Here is a 25,619-nt window from a genome sequence, read left to right as displayed (position 1 = left end):
CCTGGGCACACAGCAGTAGGGGGGAGAAGCACATGGCATGTTCAGGGCCAGTGAGTGGACTACTGTGCCTACAGCAGAGAGAACAGAAGGCGGAGCAGAGGGAGGTGAGGCAGGCGTCACAGGCTGGGCTGGCAGTGGAGGCCTTCCTTCCAGGCCTCCAAACGAGGGGTTTGGGTTTTCTTACAGGGAATAAGAAGTTAGAGAGGGTTCTTGCTGGCAGAGCAGCACAACCAAAGAATATCTTAACACAGATTCAAAGGAACTTTTTCACTTCCATGCATGCGCGTGTGCCACATGGCTTTAGTCGTGTCTGACTCTTCGTGACCCCATGCACTGTAGCCCGCCAGGCTCCTCTGTCCGTGGGATTCTCCAGGCAAGAAGACTGGAGTGGGTTGCCATGCCCTCCTCCAGGGGATCTTCCCGACCCAGGGATGGAACTCGCATCTCTTATGTCTCCTGCATTGGCATGTGGGTTCTTTACCACTAGCGCCACCAGGGAAGTGCCACCATTATGGTAATATATGACTATGCTATACAATTATATTAAACTGGATTCTATGATGAAAAATAGTGGGGAGAATCTAGTGAAGACTGAGGGAGAGGAATCAGACAAGCTGGTGAGTCCTGAAGGATGGGTCTGCATTAGCCAGGAGATCAATGAGGAAGAACCTTCCAAGAGCAGGAAACAAGCGCGGATTAGAAAAGGCCACTGTGGAACTCACATCAGGGGAGGAGGCAAAAATGAGACTGGAAATGCCAGCAGAATTCAGATCTTGCCACGTATTGTGGGCAATGCGGGATTCCAGCTTCTCTTAAGGGCACTGAGAAGCCAGTGGAGTATTTTACAAATAGAGGTCCATTGATCAGATCTGCTTTTTTAAAAAGATCACCCTGGGAGCAGGCAGGAATCACACAGCTCAGCAGGCAAAAATCAAGGAGCTGAGCACGCACGAATCTCGCAGCTCAGCTGGCAAAAATCAAGGAGCTGAGCAGAAAAAAAAAATAAAATAAAAAATAAAAAGATCACCCTGGTTTACTTATTCAGAATAGAGTAGAAAGGGGCAAGAGTGGAAGGAGCAGCTGGGGGCCCAGGGTTTGCTAGAGTGGTCCAGGCAGAGATGAGATGGCAACCAATGGATGGAGTCGAGGGGCCGTCTGGAGGCGAAGATGACCGACGGGCCAGAAGGGGTGAGGCATGATGGGGGCACACTTCCTGTCAGACTTCTGCCCTGAGCACTCTCCACAGAGCTTCCAGCGATGTTCTAGAACCTGAGGCCCCGGGAAGGCCCCTTTCTACTTGGCTGAGTGATCCAGAAAAATATGAAAACTCCATTTATTATGGTTGCTGTAGCCCTATTTGGCCTGAGGACCATGGGTACATCTAGATTAAAAACCTATCCTTAAGCTCACATCAATTGAGAGAAGGGTGAAGCATTAAGAGTTAGGAGAGGGCTGTTGGGCAGGAGGTCTACAGAGCAGCAGAGGAAATAAAAACGTTTTCCTCTCAAGGATTTGCTTTGAAGAGTTAGAGTTGAAAATACAGATATATTTATATATTTGTATAAATCAAGCATGCGGCCATCTGGTAGCTGTTAGGCTTATTATGGAACAAGTTCCCAAGGGTTTAAAACTACCCTTGGGATAGTTCAATGACTATAAACTCTGAGCCCGGTTCCATTTGTACAAGCCATAGAAAACCTGCCTGTATGGTTCAATGGACAGTGAGCCATAACTTCTGCACTCTGCAGTTCCTATTTGATATGCAAATTTCATTCATTAGCCAAGATAATAAGACACACTAATTGCTACCTTCTATGCCAGCTCCAACCACAAGCTATGATAAGCTGGGACTGTCCATCTGGCTCTCAAGGTTTCTAGTCCTTTAGGGTACTTTGCAGGTGGACATGGCATCTGGGTTCTCATAATTTTTTTGTTTCCCAAGAGTGCCTATCCAGGAGCTGGCTGCCTGGCCTTAGGCATCCCTCTCCCCGTGGAGCCTGGCACATGCCTTGTACACAGTAGATGCTTAAGGCTTGCAGAGTATAGGAGTAGCCCTTTGGATATCAACTGGGTTGCCCGAGTAAATAACTGTCAGCTGTGGTCCAAACTCACTCACCTCATCTTGTCCGGTGACTTGTAGGAAATGGCAGTAATCATCTTGAATTGAAAGAAACTTGGCTTTCTCCTTCCCTTCAGCATCCTTGAGATTAGCCATGCTATCCTGAAAATACTGCTCAGCCACATCTGAAGAAAAGCACCACAACAATAATTTTGAAAACTACTCACAGATTTGAAATGAACACAGAATAACTATGCATTTAGTGACGGCGAACTCTCTGAAAATAATAAGTAACTGGATAAGATAACCCAGTTAAGGAAACTGTCTTTTCCCATTAATCTGACTGTATTATTAGACAAGGTCTAGTTCTCAGGAAGATACTGCAATTTATTTTCATTGGTTTTCATACATCTTGGCCCTCCCAGTGATAGAGTAAGCAGAGTTAATGCAAACAGGGAAACTCTCCCCTAGAACTGACACACCATTAAGTTTTCAGGTTGATTAACCATTAATTCTTCATAAAGCTCTAGTTACTCCTCACTGAGGTTAGAACTCCAAGGATCCACTGACTTTAGTGGATGTTGTAATCTTGGAATGTGGTTTAATAACACTATAATTCTGGAAAATATGGCTGACATGCAGCTGAAGGATAAACTCCAGCCATTCCAAGCACTTAAACATATTGGTTATAATGTAACAAAAATATTTTAAAATATTTGCCAATATTGAAAGCAAAAAACAAAAAAGGAAAATCTCAGATATGAAAAATGAAGAGGAAACTGAAAGCCAGAGCAGGGAGGTGGAGGGGGAGTTGAATGGTCCATGAGGGGGTTAGGAAAAAGGTCTAGTGTATTCTAAAATGCCTACGGTCTCATAAGCCTAAGCAGGGCTGGCTATTGAGGCCTGAGGCCTGTGTGTGTTAAGTAGATGAAACAAAGCTCCTTGCAAAAATTCAGTGTCACAGGCAGATTTCTAGGATGACCCCAGTGACACTCATCCTTGATTACGACCTCCTCATTGATTGTGGGTGGAACTTATAGATAGGCTGAGATATTACTCCTGTCATAAGGAATGTTATATAGCACAGTAGACTGTAAGAAAGTGAGATTACTCCTTAGGCCTAACCTAACATCACCAAAGCTTTAAAAGCAGAGTTTTCTTTAGTTGGTGGCAGAGAAGGAAGGCAGAGAGATTCAAAACATGAGAGGGATTTGAAAAGGAGGTTCTCCAATCCTGAGATGGAGGGGACTGTGGTACAAGGACCCAAAAGTGGCCCATAGGAACTTAGAGAGGTCAACAGTCAGCAAGAATGGAGGGACTTCAGTCCTATAACACAAAGAACTGAATCCTGCTAATAACAAGGTTGAGCTTAGAAAAGGACCCTGTGCTCCAGATGAGAATGTAGCCAGCTGACAACTTGATTTTAGCCTCAGCAGAGAAGCCACTCTTACCATGCTAGACTTCTGATTGATGGGATTAAAAGCTTAAACTGGGTGTTTAAACAACCATAATTTGCTATGCAGCAAAAGAAAACCAGTATAGCCAGGAATTCCTAAAACCAGCAGTTGCACTGGTCCAAAGAGAAGCCTCACGGCTGTCCCTCCAGAGGCCATGGCTTGAAAAAGCATCTGAAAGCAGCTGGGAGATTGTACGAGGAGCATGCACATGTGTGAGGGGCAGAATTTGCACCATCCACTTTATTTGGAAATTCTTTTTTTTTTTTTTTTTCTTTCCCCAATTGTTTCCTTTCCTTCCTTCCACACTACATGGCTTGTGGGATCTTAGTTCCTCAACCAGGAATTGAACCCAGGCCTATGGCAGTGAAAGCATGGAATCCTAACCACTGGACTGCCATGGAATTCTCTTGGTTTGGAAATTCTGAACCAATAAATTGAAGTAGAAAACTAAGGCCTTAATCTCCAAAATATACAAACAGATAATACAGCTCAACAACAACAAAACAACCCAATAGAAAAATGGGCGGAAGAACTTAATAAACATTTCTCCAAAGAAGACACAGAGATGGCTAGTAGGCAAATGAAAAGATACTCAACATCACTGATTATTAGAAAAATGCAAATCAAACTACAGTGAAGTACCACCTCATACCAGTCAGAATGGTGATCAATAAAAAGTCTAAATACAGCAAATGCTGGAAAAGGTGTGGAGAAAATGGAGCTCTCCCACACTCTTGGTGGTAATGTAAGTCAGTGTAGCCACTATGGAGAAACAGGTTCCTTAGAAAACTAAAAACAGAATTACCATATGATCCAGCAATCCCACTCCTGGGCATATACCTGGACAAAACTGTAATTCAAAAAGACACATGCCCCTCATGTTCATAGCAGCTTTCTTCACAATATCCAAAATACGGAGACAACCTAAATGTCCATCCACAGATGAATGGACAAAGAAGGCACAGTTCGTGTATACAATGGAATACTATTCGGCCATGAAAAAGAATGGGATAATGCCATTTGCAGCCACACTGATACAACTAGAGATTGTCATACTAAGTGAAGTCAGAAGGACAAACCCCATATGATATCACTTATATGTGGGATCTGAAATGGGACACAAGTGGACCTATCTATGAGTCAGAAGCAGAGTCACAGATGTTGAGGACAGACCTGGGGCTGCCTGGGTCGGGGTAGGGGAGGGGAGGACTGGTAGTCTGGGGCTAGCAGATGTGAGCTATCATATACAGACCGGGTCAGCAACAAGGTCCTGCTGTACAGCACAGAGTTTATCACAGGATGTATTCAACATTCTTTGATGACATTGTGATATGGTTTATCACAGGGTATTTTCAATACCCTGTGATAAACCACATCAGGAAAGAATATTCAAAAAAGAAACTCCATAAAGTAGAATCTAGTCTGAAAGTATAAAAATTATAGGACTCCAGCACAGGGGTCACAAACTCATTCTATAAAGGACCAGATGGTAACTATTTTAGGCTTTGGGGACCGAAGACTTGTAGCACAAAAGCAGCCTGAGATGCTATGTGAATAAAGGAGCCTGGCTGTGTGCCAAGAAAACTGTTTAGAAAAATGGGCAGGGAGCTCGATTTGGGCCCTGGGCTGAAGTTTGCCTACTCCTGCTCTAGCAGAGGAAAATGTGAGTGACCCTGAGGAACATGGGCCTGCCTCCCCACCCACCACTGCAGCCGAAGCGCTGCTGGAGACGGTGACACACGACGAGCACACGCTGAGGCAGATTATGACCCATACATACAAGGTCCACTTGACACTTCCATTTGGAAATCCAGTATGAACTGTGTAGAGCAAATACACATGAGCAAAAAGGTAAAATATTATCTCTAGCTTCTTCAGACTTCCTCTGTATTTGATTGTTTCCCCTTTATCACCTCTAATTTTGTTTTTGTGCTTTCTCCCCATTTTCTTGATTAGACAGGACAAGAAAGAAGAAAAAAAGAAAGTGAAGTCACTCAGTCGTGTCTGACTCTCTGAGGCCCCATGGCCTGTAGCCCACCAGGCTCCTCTGTCCATGGGATTTTCCAGGCAAGAGTACTGGAGTGGGTAGCCTTTCCCTTCTCCAGGGGATCTTCCAAACCCAGGAATCAAACCCAGGTCTCCTGCATTGCAGGCAGACACTTTACCATCTGAGCCACCAGGGAAGCCCTTAGACAGGACAGCGTATTGTCTATTTTAATATTTTTCCAGAGAGTGGGCCCATGGATTAATTTTTCTCATATTCTGATGTGAACGACAGTACTTCCAAAGAGGAATCCACAAACACACTGCTCCAGAATTCACAGAGGTGGATGGATGGGGTTAGCCTGTGCGGGATGTGCTGGTTCCGGGAGGCGGAGGAGCAAGTGGAAAGGAGGAGAGGCCCCAGAGGTCAGAGGCTGCCTGCCCTCAGGCCCAGCTCTGCTGCCGTCCAGCTTTGCGCCTCCCAGGCTTGGCCTCAGGTTTCTTACCTCAAAGAGGGACTTTCATGCTAACGCTCCTGTTATAGGATGGCTGTAAGGAATAAATGGGTTAATGCACATAATAACTGATGACATGCTTGACACCTAGCCAGTGCTCAAGAAATGTTGAAAATTTTAGTTTCAGGGACAGTTTGTGGCTTTGGGCCTCCCTCATCCATGCTCGGAGAAGGCGACGACACCCCACTCCAGTACTCTTGCCTGGAAAATCCCATGGATGGAGGAGCCTGGTGGGCTGCAGTCCATGGGGTCGCTAAGAGTCGGACATGACTGAGCGACTTCACTTTCACTTTTCACTTTCATTTCCTTTGGAGAAGGAAATGGCAACCCACTCCAGTGTTCTTGCCTGGAGAATCCCAGGGACGGGGGAGCCTGGTGGGCTGCCGTCTATGGGGTTGCACAGAGTCGGACACGACTGAAGCGACTTAGCAGCAGCAGCAGCAGCATCCGTGCTAGGCTAACCAGCGGGCCACTGGGAGCAGAGATGAACATGAAGAGTACGAAACACTGCTGTGAAAGCAGACAGAGTCCAGTGGCCTGAAGCACGCACATAAATGGCTCCATACACCTCAAGAACTTGAGAACAGCTCTGAAATTCACAATGAGAAATGTAGGTTTCTGGAAATGATTCAAGTACATCCCAAGTGAGCTGTTGTGGAAAGGAGAGAAGCAAACACTTGGGAGATATGTCTATTGAATCCAGGCAACCTAAAGTCTGAAAACAAGTAAGGTCTAAAAACCTAGGTCTGAAAACAAGTAAGCTTCATTTATCTGCAAGATTTTCTCTGCTGAAGATCTATGCAGCTATCAGATAGAAGTGAGAATTGGGCTGGGGGTTGGTGCTGCCTTTCAGGGAAGTCAGCTGGCCCCAGGCTTTGAAACTAGACAGAAGTCTAATGAGCTGGGGTCCCTGCTCCACTCTTTCACTGGGGGTCTGTCCACTGCCAAACCAGCAGATGGATTTCTAAAGTAGTTCTCAGTTTTTTTCTTGGTAGAAGAAAATGTTACTATTGTATATGAAAAATGTTACATCACTTTAGTCTTTGTTGACTCACGGGAGAATATATTAGAGATTAAATGTTCGAACTAAGTATCTATTTTGGTTACTTTGATAATCTGATGACAGCAAATGTGGAGATGATGTGGCATTTATATTGTTGATTCTAAAAGCATCATGGAGATGTATGTTCCATGTCTAAAAATTAACAAGTCTACTCAAGAATGGAGTACTGTTGATATTTTAGTTTCTGTTTAACTGGAAATTAACCAGAGACTGTAACTGAGCCATTCTTGAAGAGGAGAGGTTTTTCTGAGTCTTAGCCTTTTTCCCGGAGGTGAACCCTCACTCTAAGGACGAGCACATGTAAAGGGCATGGGAAGGAGGCAGGACCAGATGGATAAGAACTGAGTTTCTGACCCAGGCTTTTGCAGAAGTGGTGCCAGGTTCAGAAAAAGGAGGAGGTCAAAAGGGATGGGAAGTGTTCCCCTCCCTTCCTGGGTAAGGAGCTGGTCTTCCAGACACAGGTGGACATAGCTGTGCTTTCTTGCTTTCCAGCCCCTCATAAAGTCCTCCCAGCTTTTAGTGCCCCTTTCCCTGGCAGTCACATGCTGACCCATCTCCCCCCACAAAACCGCCCCATCTGGGCTGGTCCCCAGACCTGAGTGACGCTTGTCCCTTCCCTTGTGTAGCTGACCTCACAGGGCTCTGGGAGAAAGGAAGCCGACTGGCCTAAGTCATACTGGTGCACAAAAGGCTCACAAGCTCTAAGTCAGGGAGGCCCAGTCACATTTTCCAAAGAGAACGCTTGTTAGCATCTTTGGATCTCTGGAAGAGGGACTGGAAGCTAGGGAGGAAGGAAGGGGCTGAGGGGAAGGAAGGAATTTATTACTCAAACCCAGGCCACAATAGCTACTGAAGCAGAAGAAAGCTGGGCTTTGCGGTGAGGCGTCAGAGAGCGGCCCTGCCTGAGGATCTGCCCTCGGGGGCCAGCTCCTAAAACTGCTGCTTCTCTTCCCCTATTTCAGAGTCCTTGGCTCCTCAACAGGTCCATGTTTCTCCTAATTCTGTTCCTGGGAGTGTCTAGTCAGCAGAGGCAGGGCCAGGGAGCGGGTTCTCTGACACCTGTTGTCACGTACAAGTTGACCACAAGTCAGGCATCCTGTCAGGATGCTGCATGTGAGAATAGTCCAGGACTCGGGAATAGTGGAAAGTCCAGGGCACACACTGTGGGCACCTTCCCTGTCTGTAAATTTGACACTATTTTTATTTTTACCCAGGATATAGGAGAGTACCTTTACTGCAAAACCCTGACTTATTTTCCCCTGTCCCCCAAATTAGCATTCTAAACCATGTACCCCATGATTAGTCTCTGAGGAGAGAGAAAATTTGCCCTATTACCCCTAAGGACTGACTCCCTGAGAGGCAGAGCTGGTTCTCCCAGGAGCGGGCATCCCCTCAGAGGTCCTCCTGGCCCAAGTGACAGTGGAGTTGCCAGGACAGAAGGTCACAGCCCCTGGGGTGGGATGCCACTTCCTGGCACAGGCCTTGTGCCTGATGCAGGGTGCGGGTTCACAAGGAGTTAGCAGTTTCAGCGTTCACGCACGTGGCTGTTGCTGAGCTTAAAAAGCTCTTCTAGAATCCTCGGCAACCTGATGCTAGGTGGCCTCAGCAAGGGATGAGGTCACTTTCTAAAGCACAGGGCCATGACTTAGCTTTATAAATCTGAGCCCCAGTGGCACAGGTGTTCCAAGGCCACGAACGTCTCCCATTTTCACTCCCACAGTACGCTGGGGCTGTCTGCAAGTTAGGGTGAGGGGCAAGTGTGGCCCAGAGGGCAGGCTGGCTTAGTGTCTCCCAGAGGCCCCTTCAGACTGTTCCATCTGCGTGTTCATACAGAAGCGTAAAAAACCAGGGCTCCTTTCAAAGAGCAAGAGGAAAGTGGGGTTATGATGTGGCACCCTAGAGGTCAGGAGGTTTTTAATTAAAAGAAATTTTGGTAGCCCTGGGCTCATTTTCTCGAGGCTGTCCAAAGGCCAGATTTGGAATAGTGAGGACAGCTTTCATTATGAGAGAGGCCTGGGTGTACAGTGTGACAATCATCCTTGGTAATAGTCTTGGGAAATAGTACTCTGCACCAACTGCAAAAACTTTAAGGACCCCAGGGAATTTGAAAATGGAAAGTCCCAAATCTTAGCCTGGCGTTAGCCCAGAGGAGCACCAACACCCAGCAGGCAAACAGATTGAACCCATTTAGACCCTGCTGGGAGCTGCCGGGGGCCCTATGCAGGCAGCTGCCCTGAGACCACCCAGCAGCCTCGGGGTGCGGGGCACAGGGTTTTCTGAGGAGAGACGAAGCCCAAGACAGCTTTCTCCACACCAAAAGATCACCTTCAAGAGGAACATCGTCCCCAGCGTCTGGGAGACACCTCAGACCTGCTGGCGCTGAGCCGTGTGGCCCCTGGAAGTCCACGGCCATCTCAGGGGCGGGCTTGCCTCAGCAGAGCGAGGCGACCAAGGTGGAGGCAGGCTGGTCTCACAGCGCCTGGGGCCCACAGGTCCTGGCAGGGCTCAGTCACCACGGGGATGCCGGCCTCTAAGTCCTCACCATCAGAAGCGGGCCAGGACCGTCCTCCTCCAGCACTGCGTGGGGCCACCCAGGGATCCAGCAGTCTCAGGCCTGTTGCCCAAGTGGCTTGTCTTGGTAAAGTATATGTGATTTCCATAAGCTGCCCTAATAATATGTTTCAAAGTCAAGTCAGAGTGTTAGTAACGTAGGCTTTCCCAAGAAGTTGTGGACATAACTTATCAGTTCAGTTCAGTCAGTTCAGTCGCTCAGTCGTGTCCGACTCTTTGCGACCCCATGAATCGCAGCACGCCAGGCCTCCCTGTCCATCACCAACTCCCAGAGTTCACTCAGACTCACGTCCATCGAGTCAGTGATGCCATCCAGCCATCTCATCCTCTGTCGTCCCCTTCTCCTCCTGCCCCCAATCTCTCCCAGCATCAGAGTCTTTTCCAATGAGTCATCTCTTCACGTGAGGTGGCCAAAGTACTGGAGTTTCAGCCTCAGCATCAGTCCTTCCAAAGAAATCCCAGGGCTAGCACTAAGTGAAACACTAGCGCCTCATAGAAGTGGTTACCAGAGTGTTTCATCCTCCCGAGGAAGGGATAAAGCTGCGGGCTTTGTTCTTAGGCACACAGATGAAATGCAGTTTGCAAGCAAAGCTCGATGAGGTTTCAGTTCTGCCACAGGTTGTACCTCGGTGAAGAGAGACCGAGCACAGACTCAGGGTGCAAAAGGCCACCCCTTCTACTTCTCTGCCAGCCTCAAGAGCTGCCACCCCTGCAGCCTGCGCTTGCCCCACTTTTGGGCTCCCAGGCTTCCTGGAGCCCTGAGGACAGAGCACCCACGAAGCCATGCCCTGTCTGGCCTGGAGTATGCTCAGGTGGGCAGCGCCTGGCCTCTGTCTAGGCCCTGGTCCTCTAGACGGGCTGTGCTCTAGGCTGCTTTCCAGAGGTTTCTAAGAGGGGGTCCTACTAGCCCCTTTTCTTCTCTGGCCTCACCCACTACTCTCTCTGCCCTTTCCCTTCCCCACCCGGCCTGCGGGGCACAGAGCAGGCTGGATGCTGACGCCTGCTTGGGGCGCTCAGGTGCCAGGTTCAGGCAGGCTGGGCGTTTTGCACTGAGAAGTGGGCCCTGGGTAGGAGCTGAGGCAGGGTCTCTGAGAGCACACAGGGCTTGGGGGGTGGGCAGTGGGAAGACTGAGGAGGAAGGGATAGTTGGGGGGTGGCCAGCAGCGGTCAGGGGCCTCAGGTTGGAGGTGGGAGACGGAGGCAGCAGGCCCCGCCAAGCATGGCCATGGGCAGGGGAAGATAACCTATGATTAGGGAGTGGGCCTCAGGTTGGGCAGGGCCTGGCACAGGGAATTCTGAGAACCAGGCCACAGGAGGAGGAGTTGAGCAAAGGGGTGACTGTGGAGGGGAAAAGCCAGGGGACTTCACGGAGATGCAGAAAACCCCTTTAGATACCCACATATTTCCTGACTACTGTATACGATGAGGGGAGACATCAGGATGAGAGAGGGCTGGGGAGACACGCCGTGAGTCTGTCCACAGAGCTGAGAACTGGGGATCCCGCCCCCTCCTGAAGGTGGGCAGGGGCATAGCCCCTCCTCTCCTGTTGTCTCTGAAACCAACAGAGCTCCCAGGCCCAGGCCCCACATGGGGCCACTTCCAAACAAGGCCACCCGAGTTTAGCGGGCTGTGCCTCTCAAAGGTTTACACTAAAATGTACTTGGCTTCAGCCCATTTCATTTTAATATGCTTTAGGAGAAGAGTTATAAACACAAGGCCAATGCCCTGACACTCAGCAGGGCTGGGAGAACTGTTAATACCAAGTTTGTCTATGGCTGCTCTGGGAAGCTGGCCAGGCTCAGGTTAGTGACATTTCGCTAGCCTGAATTGGGCACCCTTATGCAATGACAATCCTCCGTGACTTCTCAGGCAGTTTTGTCTGCATAAGGAATGCAGGAAGGCACAGGGCAAAGGGTTCGTTTGAGTGTGGAGCCAGAAACACACTGGCTCCTTGGCCCGTGACGTTTTGTTTATTGGAGGGTGATGCCTTCAATGGGCATTCAGCAAGCAGGCTGTGGAGAATCCCCTAATGAGAAATTTCCCCCCATTAACGATTCTTTTAAAAACAAACAAACAAACTGTACTCGGCACAGACAAGTTTCCGCATAGGAGAGTAGAACTGAGGTCCTCGGTGCTCAGTGGAAAGTATGGATTTGCTCCCAGGGGATCCGACTGGGACTTCCGAACCACAAGTGACCAGAGTCCGGGCCAGAGAGGCCTGCCTGGGTGAGAGCTGGGTAGGGAGGCCGGGCCCTCGCTTAGCTGTCAAAGATCACTTCCAAATTCTCTCCTTTCCTTTCCCCTTGCTGGAGGTAGCAGAGGCCTGCAGAGCCTCAGCCCCGGGTGGGTTCCTCGTCACTGTGTTGGCTGTGTGTTAGGAGACAGCAGAGAAATGAAAACCAGGCGCCCTGAACGGCGGTGGGGAGGTACCTAGCCACTGCCGCTGTGGCTCCTGGATGGAAGGGGGACCCACTCCCTCCTGCTTTATTGGGGCATGCCGAGTCCACACGTGCTAACACGGCCGCCCTCTCTGGGCGCAGGCTGAGCTTAGGCACGTGTGGGTAAGGCTGGGACAAACGAGCTGAGCAGCAGCCCGCCAGCTCGTTGTCCCCAGTCTCCCCCGTGTTCTCCATCAAGGAAACACAGGGTCCCCTGGCAGCATACTCAAGCCTCTTAACACAGTAGGAATGAGCTGCGTGTCTCTCTGCTTTGGTTCTTCTGATGCACCCATTTCGGGTTTGAGGGCTGAGGCCTTGGGGGCGAGGGCTGGGCTTTTCTCTGCCCCTGTTCCAGGTCGTACTGCTGCTGCGGCTCAGCATCTGTTCTGATCCGAAAGCTTCTCTGCCCCGCCTCCTCCTTGCTCTCAAGTAAACGCTTCCTGCCAGTGTCAAGTGATAGACATTTCACGTGTCCTCTGACCAGTGGAAGCCGAGTCTGAGAAGGGAGCCTCCTCGGACGGACTGGGGCTTTGTCCTTCTTGGGTAAAGCGGTGAGTAGAGAGAGTATGGACGGGGCTGGTGGTGTGGAGAGCTGGCTAGGGTACCTCCTTTGTGAAATGGGAGGTTGTGTCCTGCCTCCAAGGCTTGTTAGGATGAGACGGGCATGTTGGTGACAGCGCCAGCGCCTGCATCCGGTGACACTTGCTACCGCCGCCGCCGCCGTCGTTAATATGACGCTGCTGAGATTCCCGCTGGCTCCAGGCTCCTGGGGGCTGCGTGGGTCAGTGTTTCAAGCAGCCATTCCTCCAGGCCTCAGGCAGAAGCGCCCCCCTTCCTAACCTGCAAAGCCAACTGCGACTGTCCAGCTCCCTGCTCCTGGGCAAGTTTGCTTCTCGTCCTTCCCTACTCACCCTCCTCCGATATCTCAGACACTGACAGGCAAGTCGGCTTCCTGGTGCAGGTCACCATGTGGTCTGAGCTACCCGAGAAGCAGGGCTGAGACCTGTGTGGGCTCCTAGGTGGGCCTCCTTGGGCTGCCTTCGCTCTTCTCACGTCCTCTCCCTCCCCAGAGCCACACACTCTTTGGCAGGTGTAAGTGGGGGCGGGGGGAAGGAGGGAAAAGGCATGTGTGGTGCCGGTCCTTGTTATACCGCAGGGAGGTCAAGAGGCCGGGTTCAAGTCTACCATCCCCTGGCTGTGGCTCTTGGGAAATTACCTAAGCCTCCACGCCTCAGTTTCTCCATCTGAGACCTGGGGACTTGTATCAACCTCACAGAGCCGTGGTAAGTTACCTTTGTTAACTCGGTTAGAACCGTGACACTACAAACTACATGCATACATATTATTACTACCACAATTATGTACTACATACATACTATTACTAAGTGAGGTCATTAAATTTTCACAGATCTAATTATCTGTATCTAGTAGGTATTAGTAGCATTCTCAATTTACAGGGGAGGCTATATCAACGCCATATTTAGACTGGAAAACTTAGAAAAAAATGCATCTCATGCTCCCAAGTCAGAAGTTAGGGATCTAGCCCTCCACACTTGTTTGCCTCCTCCAGAGCCTGAAACATATTTGACTTAGTTACCATCAACTATGCATTGATTTCACATAAAACTTCAGATTTCTGCCTTCTCTTGAAAAGGCAGACCTGCCGATACGAGCCTGCCTTCCACATGGCAGTGGTGGGCCAGAGCGGAACAGCCGTTGCTCAATGTGGACGGGGGACGGGCTTCTCCAGCTTGCCACAGCCCTCCCCACCCCTACTGCATCTCTCAGATTACAGCCGAGGGTCAGCTGCCAATCCTAAGTGTGCTGCTGCTGGTTTCTAAGGGCCATCTGCTTCACTCGGGTTGCTTGCCTGGTCCCCATGGACATGTGGGTTTGGGACTCCTGCTAATCTAGGGGTTTCCATCCTGTTGGCGTTTTAAGTATCCTATTAATACTTGTGGCATGGGAGGTTCTCTTACCTGTTAAAGGAATGTTAGCCACCAACAGGTTGGAGAAAATGTTGGCTTTCTGCAGGTTTGGAAGTTGGTTGAGGTGTGGAGTGCTCTAGGGAGCTAGAATGAGAAAGGGCGTCTGCCTTCCCTATCCTCCGGCTCTGAAAAGGTGCACAAAGCTCCCGGAGACCAGAATGAGGGACCATTAAGGGGGATGGACAGACAGACCCCCTTCCCCAGCTCCTCCCAGAACAGGAGCCCCTGCCTGTCCCAAGGACCTCTGCAGACCAGTCTGCTCCCAAGGCGCCCCCTTCGTCTTGCCCCCAACCAGCCTTCTCATGTGAGCCCAGCGCCTGCTCCCAGAACCTCAACCTCAAGCCTTCCAAATGTTGACTTCCAGCTTGATGACACACTGGACCTTATTTTCCAATAATGGATAGGTATTTTTATCTGACATCTTGGAATACACCTCAGGTCTTCTTTATGAATCATACTCTATTTCTGAATATTCTGGCCAACAGCAAGAAAAAGTCATAAGGATGGCATGTTCTCCATGAATAGAGGCATACTGTATGCTCGGAGCTGGGATGAAAGACTAAAAAACTCCCAAGCTCACTGTTCTACCTATTATATGGGGCTAAGAAAAACTATATGACTCATAAGTGGCAACTTCCTTTTGGAATCCTGAAGACGTGTAAGTTTATCCTGATTGAAAGCTCAGCCCTGGGAGAGCCTGAAGGCTGGCGTTTCAACAAGCCAGATCTGTTGCCACAGTAGCTCCATAACAATCTTTAAAAATAGATCACCTTTGAAAGCCCAGGAGGCTTCCCTGTAAGCCCAGCATGAACTCTCTGAGGCTCTGATAGCTACATTTGGGTTTGCTGTGTTTGAGAATACAAGTCTAGAAGAAGGCTGAAAAGGGCTAGAAACCAAAGGGCTCTGCTGGACCTAACCGAGAAGGCTCTCTGAGGCAACTATCATAGCTCCCTCTGCCTGTTCACCCATGCCAAAGGCAGCGAGCCCACAACCCCGAGGGCGCAAGAGCCAGGCAGGGAGCTGGCCACTCTGCCCCCATGGAAGGCTCACTCTTGCTCTCACCGTGGTGCTCAGGCCTCCCGGAAGCTATGGCGGCACAGGCGACGGAGTGTGCAGACGTGGCTGCCTCCTCTCGAGAGGGGCTTCCTCTCAGGACGATGAGATGCGCCTGTCATCACAAAAAGAAGAAACATGTTTGCTTACATGCTTGGCAGCGGCAGCAGGGAACAAACTGTTCTTGCAGTGATAAGCAGAAAGCCAAGGAAACTTCCAGCAACCTAAACAATATAATTTATGTGGAAGCACAATCAACTCTGGGGAGAGTTATGTTTTAAAAGCATCATGCGGTGGAGAGAGAATGTACCAGGCCCTGGACGCTGAGTCCAGACGGCTTGATGCTGTGGCCAGGACTTATTTCTAAGTAAATCATTTAAAAGTCTATTTTCCCATGAGTGCATTATTGGTAGAAGGAGGAGGGTTTCCAGAAGGAAGGAGATGAATTAAAAAGTGCCAGTGCTGCAGGAGAAGTGGGCAAGCACAGCCCCCTACCCACTGGCCAGTCCAGAGAGGGGGACTTACCCCCAGTGTCAGCAACCTCACCCACTGAAACCCTGACCCCATCCCCGTGCTTGGTCTGCCAAGCCCATTTGACTTCATCCTCAGCAAACCGGCCCATGGGAATTGCCCAAGCACAGTAAACAGCTCAGTTCCTTGAAAACGAAGCCCATTTAAAAATTCTCGAATAGAAAAGAACCACTTGATGATATGATGGGGCTGTCAGGTGGCGTGAGTGGTAAAGAACCCGCCTGCCAATGCAGGAGACATAAGAGACGCGGGTTCAACTCCTGGGTTGGGAAGATCCTCTGGAGGAGGGCATGGCAGCCCACTCCAGTATTCCTGCCTGGAGAATCCCATGGACCGAGGAACCTGGAGGGCTACAGTCCATGGGGTTGCAAAGAATCGGACACGACTGAAGTGACTTAGCACACTTGCACACATGATATTATGAGCATAAAGTAATAAAATCCTTTCAAATAAAATGCAAAATGCATCCCTTCAAATAAAAAAGACATTAAGCAAACAAACAGGCATGAATAATCACATGAATCAGTCCTAGCTCCTGGAAGCTGGAGGAATCAGGGTGCTCAGGGCAGCGTGTACCAGGCAGGAGGGATGTCCACGTTCATGACAGGGTGGAGACAGAGAATGTGAAGGCCCAGCGTCAAGGCCTGAGTCTCATCTCCAGGCTTTATTAGCTGTGAAATACCCTGGGCAAATTACCCCCTCAGCAACCTCAATTTTTTCATCTACAAAATGAGGATAACACAAATTGTCAAAAATATTCAAATTGATATCACAAATGAAAGAGCATTAAAGTACAACCTAAATCTTAGATTACATAAAGCCACAGCACTAGAATCTTCTAGTGCAGAGACAGCAGTGAGAAAGCAAAGCCAGAGAGACTTGCTCCTCTGACTACCAGCTAAATGCATTTCTGAGATGATAATCAGGGTAGACTCTAGACTGTCATCTCATTTGTCATATGTTAAACCTACTGAGTTACTAGATCTAGACTTCTTATGACGAGGCTACTCCAAATCAAGATTCTCAGTAATAACTTTTATTGCTGTGTTAGGAGAATCAGCATTTCATATTTGTAAGTACTAACAATAGCTTTTGTTTTAAAATGACTTCTTAAATTACAGGATATAAATAAACTGAAAGAGTGATTTTGGCAAACCATAATTAGTCATTATCTTCAAGTTGGCCTGAAGTTCTGACTGGAAATGCTTTTCAAACTGGAGCTACAGGGACAGAGTGAGGAATCAAATGTTCAGTGCTCAGGAAATAAAAAAAAAATAAACAAGAGAAAAAGCTTGCCCTGCCCGCAATGCAAATATTAATAGATCATGTTTACTTTGTCTTTTCCCCGTGTTTATGATCTCTATGATCCAGAGGGTGAGGAGAGCACCTTCTGATACCAGAAGAGATTTAACTCTTATTGTCACAAAGACCTTTTACACACAATATTTTAGATTGACCAAAGCTCAAATTCGAATTAAAAAAGATTTCATCTTTTGTTTCTACTCGGTATTATAATTCAAGTCAATGCAAAAGATGTGAGTCTATCAAAATTACTTTCAAATGAATAATTAACATGTTCTAAGAGCTAAGTTGCTTTTTGTCTTGGAAATAGGATGCAAAGTTTTCCATGAGTAAAAATATTCACAGTATTAAGAAAGAGGATCCTGAAATCTTAACAGGGTCTGAATGCATCACAAAATCTTCATAACTTCAATGTTTTTCTGTATAAGACGCTAATATAAGTGAACATCTAGTATTCATTATTTACTTTGGAAACTCAGTGTCTGATCTAATTTGTTATTTGATGTTCATGAAGCTTCTAAAAGCCATATGCTGGATTAGGGGGTGAGGGAAGTGGAGAAGGGAACCCATGATGTTTAAAATGTGCCACATTAGTATCTCATTTATTCAGAACAATTCAGCTTAATTTAATTCAGTGCTATTCAGTTCAATTTATCTTAATTATAAAATGCTTTTTGCATGCCACATATTACTCAAACACTAGGAATTCACACAAAAATTAGATAGAGCTTTTGGTTTTAAGTGCACTTACAGATGAACAACAAAAATGTGGGCCAGTTTGATTTGACCTAAACTCAGACACTGCCCCTCACCAGGGTTCTGGCTCACTACCTTCCTCTCCACCCTTCCTCCCGTCATCATTTTCAAGGATCTCCATAAGACTGGTCTGCAGCTATTGGGCAAGAAAGGGATAGTTCAGTTTAACAGACGAATAAAGGAAAGAAGTCAATAGAATGACCCTTTGCACGGAGGAAACCTAAGGAAGAGACTAGAGGACCCCAAACAGGCTGTTTTACCATCAGAGGGAAAGCACGGGAGGGAGCGTCTGCTGGGACTGGAATGATGAGTTACTGGGGAGGGAGCCGTGGCCTTCGGTAGAGGGATGAAGCTCACTGCACTGTGCTCTCTTCTTCCAAGGTCAAGGCTGCGTGACCCCCAGGCAGAGGGCAAGGCGGCCCACAGACACGGTGCTTAGTGGGCACAGAGAGGGGTTCAGGGTGGAGCTGACAGAGCAAACTAAAACACCCAGTGAATGACCCAGCTAACACCTTGGCCTCTGGGGCTTTGACAGGCTCATTCTCCTCCCCATCCTCGGCCACCCAGTCCCCCATGATCTGCACTACCTCTGGATCCCACAGTTCACAGAACCTGTTTGACTGTTGGGGCATCCTGACTTTATCACATCTATGTGGCTTCTCATCTTCTGTCCACTCTCCACATCTCACTATCCACCCACTGTCCCTTCCCTTCTGGTCTAGCTTAGAGGGCACCGTCCATCAGTGTCTATATGGAAAATGCCCTCAACTCCACTGAAGAAATATTTTGAGATGGTGACGAATGGGGAACCCATCTAAATACCCATCAGCAGGGGAATGAATGTTATGTGGTTTATTCATACAATGATTGAACTCTATCTATGTGGTTATAACATGGTTATATTTCAAAAACACATCATTGAGTAGAAAAGCAACTTACAAAAGGATTCAAACATCATGATGCCGCTGCTTTTCAAGTTTCTGATTTTAAAGCAAAAGAATGCCTTTTAGTCCAGACAGAATCGTCCATGGTTTTGTAATATACAAGGCAGGTAAGAGTGGAGCTGTTCTCACTGAAGCAGGTGGAGAGGGTCTGCAAGCCCACCCAGTTGCTTCCATCCAGCCACCCCCAAAAGACCCTCCTTGGAGCATGAATGTTGGGGTGACACAGTTTGATAAGCACAGTACCACACCAGGCAGGAGGCCTCCTGAGGGAGCGAGCACAGAGGAAGTTGACAGAGCTTGTGATTAGATCACCCAATCTTTCCAAACTAAGCCACTGTTCATAATTCTGGAGCAACACTTTGTTTGCTAAGATAATATAAGTACCCCTGTTAAATACATCTGGAGCATGTTAGGACAAATGTTAGAGTGAACAGAGTTACAGGACTCCTGCTTGCCACTCTGGCTTTATACAGACTGCCAGGTACTGGCCCTGCTGGGGATTTGTGGCTTGACTATGCTCTGTCTTTCTCGTATTTTATTAAGCACCCCGGGGCTTGCACCTCTCCTCCTATCCTTTGATGTTTTTGATCTCTTATGGTTACGTGTTTATCAACTGTTATCTTGAGGCTGAGGAGGAATATTTAATATTCTTAAATCTTTTCAGCTTCTAGCATGTAGTCCTGGGTTAAAAACAAAAACATCTTTAATGTCCCATATGGAGCAAGGTCATTAATTGAAAAAACTCATTCACGAGACCAATCGCCTCAAGCCCTGGCAAGGTACAGAGCAGCTGTTGCACTGCGGTCCTCCTGCGTGTTTCTGGGGAAACCACTGGTTCCTCAGCGCCAATCAGCTGTCAATAGACACAGCCAGAGCCAGGGCTGGCAGACTCTTATCTAACTGGCCCTGTCCCCGCGGATTTGGAAAATGTGTGATAGTTTTTGAAGAGAAAACTTGATGACTAGTAAAAAGGATGTTTCTGTTTATGCAGGCAGACCCCATCATACGAATATTCAATTTAAAACACCGGGTTCATTCTGAGTGTGGAACTCCAATTCTTGTGGAGGAGGGAGAGAGATTTCTTCTTTTCTCCTTTTGATAATAATTCAGGGAATCCATGACTCAGAGGGAAATCTCTCCCACAGCAAAGTGAAGAGCACTCGAGTAGCTCAAAGTATGTTTGTGGACTTAAACTGGATCTCTTTACCCTGGAGATGAGAACTCCCACGGAGAGGAAAACAGTAATTGCCAGGATCTCTCAGTGCAGCTGAGGGCTGGGACAGGGAGGGCCTGAGGGAGCTAATACCGAGGTACACTGGCTCCACTTAATCTCAAAATGACCAGTGAGAGTGATGCTGACCGCCTAATTTAAGGATGGGAAAATGAAGTCTTGAGGAGAATAAACAACTGTCTGAAGGTCACAGAGTTGGCTGATGACAGAACAGGGGTTCAAACTAAGGCCTGGGATTTCAAATTGCACGTTTTGCTCATCTAACACCTGGTCATCAAGAGGGCAGAAGTCACAGAAAGGTAATTTTCAAGTCAACATAATGAAGAACTATGAAGAGCCAGAGAAGAGTTGCTAAAGAGTAGACTCAGCCCAGAACTGAATAGACTGACTGGCGGAAGGGTGAACTGCCAGCATACGGAATTCTGAGCGGTAATTGAAGAGGGACACCTGGCGGGGTCAGGCAGTGGACAGTGGACGGAGCAGACGTTGCAGTGCCTTCTATCAAGTGTCTCCGTTTATGTTTTGATTCAGGTTTGCACCTTAATTCAGCAGAAGCTCAAGTCCGCTTGTCACCGTGAAGTGTGAGCTTGCTGCTGCTTTTGTAACTGACCAGCTGTGAAAGTGCATAGCTTTCTCTCTCTGCTCTGCCAGAGCTGGCCATCCCCTGCTTCATCCGTATCCTTGTGCAAGACAGGGTCATGTTGCAGTCCAAGGGTGCCACTTCCTTTCCTCTCCCGTCTCTGCCCAGTAGGGAGGTCTTCCATGGCCACACACACCACAGGGTATGTATGGAGGCCGCTGGAGGGCTTTGGCTAAAAAAAAGACATGGAGCTGGGAATCCCTGCAGGAAAGTAGATGCAAGGAGTGACCGGGTGCAGAGGGCATTCAAAAACTGATTTCTGAGAGCCCCGGACTGAGCCAGTTTCTTTTAATAGTCAGAGAAAGGCTCTGTGGCAGCTTTCCAGTTGTCAATTTTAGCTCCTCCAAAAGGCTGGGAAGAACAGGCCCTACTCGCTGTAAGAGTTAGCACCAAAATAGACATGTTGGGGCCTTAGTTTTTTTTCTTTTGGTTGTGTGTGTCTTCTTAAAACTTAACTAGATTTTTAAATTATAAGAGTAGTACCTACATATAATTTTTTAAAAATCCTAAGTGGTAGGAAAGACTAAACAATTACAAATTTAAATGTCCTTTCCTTCGTGTCTATAAGCCTCACCCTCCCTTCTCCCCATTTCCAGTCTGATTTTTAATAGCTTACTCACTACCAACAGTTTCCCGGGTATCTTTTCAGAAATTCTGATGTGCGCGCACACACACACACACACACACACACACACACACACGATCAGAGCCTAGTCCCGCCCCCCTCTCGGCTCAGCTTCCTCTTGGGCCTCCCACTCGGGGCTCTAACCACGGTGGCTCCTCTCCTCATCCTTTGGGGTGTCTCATTATCAGATCCCACATTGGGTCAGGCTGCCGCACGGAGCTCTCGCAGCATCTGGTGCCTCTCCTTGTGGCGCCTTCACGTCGGTATGTTTCCATTCACCTGTGTGATTCTTCACTAAGGCCTGTCTCACTCACTGGCTGCTTCTTGAGCGCAAGACCTCTGACAACTGAACCTTCCATCATAGTCTCAGACCTAACACTGTGTCCAGCACACTGTAGTGTTTAATTGGTTGTTGACTGAAAGGACAATCTGGTTCACATCTGACCTTTTTAAATTAAGAATACACTTTGGACACCTTTCATGTCAGAACACAAGACATCCATCTCATTCTGTTTAGTGGCTCTATAGTATCCCATCCCATGGACAGATTGTAGCTTCATAATCAATTTCCTACTAATGGATTTTAAGGGCATTTCTAATTTTTTACTATTGTCACTGACCCTGTTTCTTTGTAAACTTGTGTGCATCTGTCTGTTAGGTAAATTTATAGAAGGGAAATCACTGGGTCAAAGGTTCAGGGTATTATAAAACTGGAGAGGGAATATCAATTGCTTTCCCTGCAAATGGTGTCAATACCCAGTCCTCCCGGCAGTGCCCAAGTATGTCTGCTTCCCCCACCCCTGCCATCATGCAGTGTCACCAAACTTCCTTGGCATCTCCTTGGTTAAGTTGCATTTCTTTAATAACAAGTGAAGCTGGGGATTATTTTTGGATGGTTATCAGCCATTTGTATTCCCTCTTCAGTAAAATGTCTCTGTCTTTTGTCCATATTTCTATGGAGTTGTTTTTTTCATTTGGATTTTATAAGAATTCTTTCTATATTTTCCCTTCACTGACATTTATTTCTCAACTTTATGGTATGTTGTCACGGAGAAGTTTTTCATTTTGATGCTGTCACGTTTATCAATCATTTTTCTCCCTTTCTCTGTCTCTCAGTCTATACCCATCTGCACACAGGCAGAGGAAAAATGCTCAACAAGCGTCACCACTGGCTTCTTCTGGGATGGGGCAGGCTGAGACGGTTTGTAGCTCATTTCTCTGTATTTTTCTGTATGGCTTTTTTTTTTTAAGCATTATCATTTTAATTAAAAATAGCTGTTTTTTCAAAAGCAGCAGTATGGCACCTGGATTTACGTCATTCTTAGAAAAGGTTTATAATGTCTGAAATCATAATTGCATTCTGCCACTTTTCTAATTTTGTGGCTTCCCGGGTGGCGCAGTAGTAAAGAGTCTGCTTGCCAGTGCAGGAGACTCAAGAGACTGAGGTTTGGTCACTGAATCAGGATGATCCCCTGGAGGAGGAAATGGCAACCCACTCCAGTATCCTTACCTGGAGAATCCCGTGGACAGAGGAGCCTGGGCTACAGTCCATGGAGTCACAAAGGGTCAGACACAACTGAGCATGCGTGCACACTTCTTCTCTAATTTTTAAAAAAATAGGCTAATGTTGTTAGAGATTTTGAAAATTAAAAATAGTACTCTGATCATTTCTAATAAATTAATTTCACTTTATAGCAAATATACCACAATTAACAAGAGCCAGTAAGAAGTGCTGCCATTTACTAAATAGTTTGCACCTACCAGGGGCCATGCGGAGAAGGCAATGGCACCCCACTCCAATACTCTTGCCTGGAAAATCCCATGGACTGAGGAGCCTGGTAGGCTGCAGTCCGTGGGGTCGCTAGGAGTCGGACACGACTGAGGGACTTCACTTTCACTTTTCACTTTCATTTCCTTTGGAGAAGGAAATGGCAACCCACTCCAGTGTCCTTGCCTAGAGAATCCCAGGGAGCCTGGTGGGCTGCCGTCCATGGGGTCGCACAGAGTTGGACATGACTGAAGTGACTTAGCAGCAGCAGCAGCAGCAACCAGGGGCCACGAGTGAGCACCTATCAGCCACCAGCAAGGCCTGACGAGGCCAATAACTCACCCAGAGCAGGAACCTGAACCCAGACTTTCTGTCGTTGGTAGAGAAACTGATAAATTATTTCATCATACTTTGCAAATGACAGTTCTCTACATTTGGGGATTACTGAGTGTCAGAGCTGCCCTGAAAACTGACAAGAGAGATATACCATTTTAGTGTCAGAGATGTGAAAAAGTTGTCCAAGCCAGTGTGGTGTTAATTTATACCCCTTGAAAGCACACACCCACAGCCATGTTCTTGCTCACATAAAAGAAATTCTGTAATTTTTCTCCTGGATAGGAAAACAAGGTTCTAGTGCCAAGATCTGCCTTGAAGAGCTTCGGAAGCAGTCATGCTTGCTTGGTTTCCTCACAGAACCCTGCTGCAGAGGACCTGCCAGCCGACGACAGCCCTTTCATCAGGCCCTCTGTGATGGCTCTGTGGGGCTGGCTTTATGCTTCTCCATTTTAATGGGCTAGGTTCTAAAATACTTTGGAACTTTTCTACATTCTACAGAAAATAAAAGGTCTTTTCTCCCTGGGTGTTTCTCTCATTCCAAAGGAATGAAGAGGGAAAAAATAAGAGGGGAAATAACAAAACCCCCTTTCTTTGTGTGTAATTAATAAATGGCTTTTAGGCATGGGCTCCCTTGGAAAGCTGTGGCCACACTGTACCTTTCTGTATTTTAGGTAAAGTCGCTAAAGAAAAAGGGAGTCTAGATAAATGTTTAACAATTACTATTAATAAATAAAAGGAACTCATACTGGCAATATGCCAAATGGTTCACAAAGCACTTTCCATTGTGAATCTTTGAGCTCTTCTGTGAAGTGGATAGGGTCTTTCATAGTTTGTTTGTTTTTTAAAGACTAAAGGACTTGTATTATCAAACAACTGGTAAACAGAAGTGTCAGACTCCAACCCAGTGACTGGTTTTCTGATTTCAAATTCAATGCCATCTTTTCATTATTATTTTTAATTGGAGGATAATTGCTTTACACTGTTGTGTTGGTTTCTGCCATACAACAGCACAAATCAGCCATAAGTGTGTGTGAGTGTGTGTGTGTGTGTATACATATATCACCTCCTTCTTGAGTGTCCCTCCCAGCCCAACCACCACCCCACCCCTCTAGGTCATCAGGAGCACTGGGCTCGGCTCCCTGTGTTGTAAGGCAACTTCCCACTAGTCTCTGCTTTGCAGGTGGTAGTATGAATATGTCAGCGCTACTCTCTCAATTTGTCCCACCCTCTCCTTCCCCTGCTGTGCCCACAAGTCTGTTCTCTACATCTGCATCTCTATTGTCCTGCAAATAGGTTCATCAATACCTTTTTCTAGATTCCATGCTGCTGCTGCGGCTAAAGTCGCTTCAGTCGTGTCCGACTCTTTGCGACCCCGTAGATGGCAGCCCACCAGGCTCTGCCGTCCCTGGGATTCTCCAGGCAAGAACACTGGAGTGGGTTGCCATTTCCTTCTCCAATGCATGAAAATGAAAAGGGAAAGTGAAGTCGCTCAGTCGTGTCCGACTCTTCATAACCCCATGGACTATAGCCTACCAGGCTCCTCCATCCATGGGATTTGCCAGGCAAGAGCACTGGAGTGGGTTGCCATTGCCTTCTCCGTACAAGTACATTAATATATGACATTTGTTTTTCTCTTTCTGACTTAATTCACTCTGTATAACAGGCTCTAGGTTCATCCACCTCAGTTCAACTGACTCACATTCATTCCTTTTTATGGATGAGTAATATTCCATTGTATATATGTACCACAACTTATCTATTCACCTGTCAATTCAAATCCAAATGCTACCTTGACTTCATAAAGCTATCTTTTTAATGATCATAGGCAAGTATTTATTTCAACACTCACTAATCTTTATTAACCTCAAGAATAAACAACAATAAAAGTCACCCATCAAACTTTACAAGTATTATAAAAATAAGTGGGGACTTACCCTGGTTATCCAATGGTTAAGCATCTGCCATTCAATGCAGGGGCTGTGGGTTAAATCCCTGATTAGGGAATAAGAACCCGCATTCTGCAGGACAACTAAGCTCGTGAACGGCAACTACTGAGCCCGTGCAATCTAAAGCCTGTGCTTCATAACTAGAGAAACCTGTGTGCCGCAACGTCAGAAACCTGCACTGCAGTGAGAAGCCCATGCGCCGCAACTGGAAAAGCCCTCTCAGTGCAGTGAAGACCCAGCACAGCCAAAAAAGAAGTGAATTCTTCAATATCCTAGATAAAGGGAGATTCTTCTCAGAGTCAATCTAAATGTAATAAAGGGAAAGACTGAGAACTTGAAAGTGCTAAGAAAACTTGTGTGTGGCAAAAAAAAAAAACCATAAATACACAAACACACACAAATTAGAGCTAATA

The 25,619-nt window shown here is 47.3% G+C and overlaps 1 protein-coding gene and 1 long non-coding RNA gene across 8 annotated transcripts in view; one reads left to right on the top strand and one right to left on the bottom strand.

Annotated features, from left to right (window-relative positions):
• TTC23 (tetratricopeptide repeat domain 23) overlaps positions 1-25,619 on the bottom strand; it is a 161,096-nt gene that overhangs the window by 21,143 nt on the left and 114,334 nt on the right. For all 7 annotated transcript variants that reach the window (XM_010845843.1, XM_010845838.1, XM_010845841.1 and 4 more), the window contains 2 exons: positions 15,137-15,242; positions 2,117-2,244 (listed from right to left, as the gene is read on the bottom strand). In XM_010845843.1, the coding sequence (XP_010844145.1) occupies positions 2,117-2,244; positions 15,137-15,242 (234 nt within the window). The remainder of the gene's footprint in view (positions 1-2,116; positions 2,245-15,136; positions 15,243-25,619) is intronic.
• LOC104992837 lies at positions 10,110-24,210 on the top strand. The gene is made up of 3 exons (XR_825748.1): positions 10,110-12,637; positions 22,273-22,357; positions 23,543-24,210. It is a non-coding gene; the product is annotated as an uncharacterized LOC104992837 (long non-coding RNA).

The sequence above is a fragment of the Bison bison genome, unplaced genomic scaffold (assembly GCF_000754665.1).
Source record: "Bison bison bison isolate TAMUID 2011002044 unplaced genomic scaffold, Bison_UMD1.0 scf7180017864224, whole genome shotgun sequence".
Lineage (NCBI taxonomy): Eukaryota > Metazoa > Chordata > Mammalia > Artiodactyla > Bovidae > Bison > Bison bison.
The sequence above is the reverse complement of the archived record's forward strand: the minus strand, read 5'-3'. Positions and strand labels throughout refer to the sequence as shown.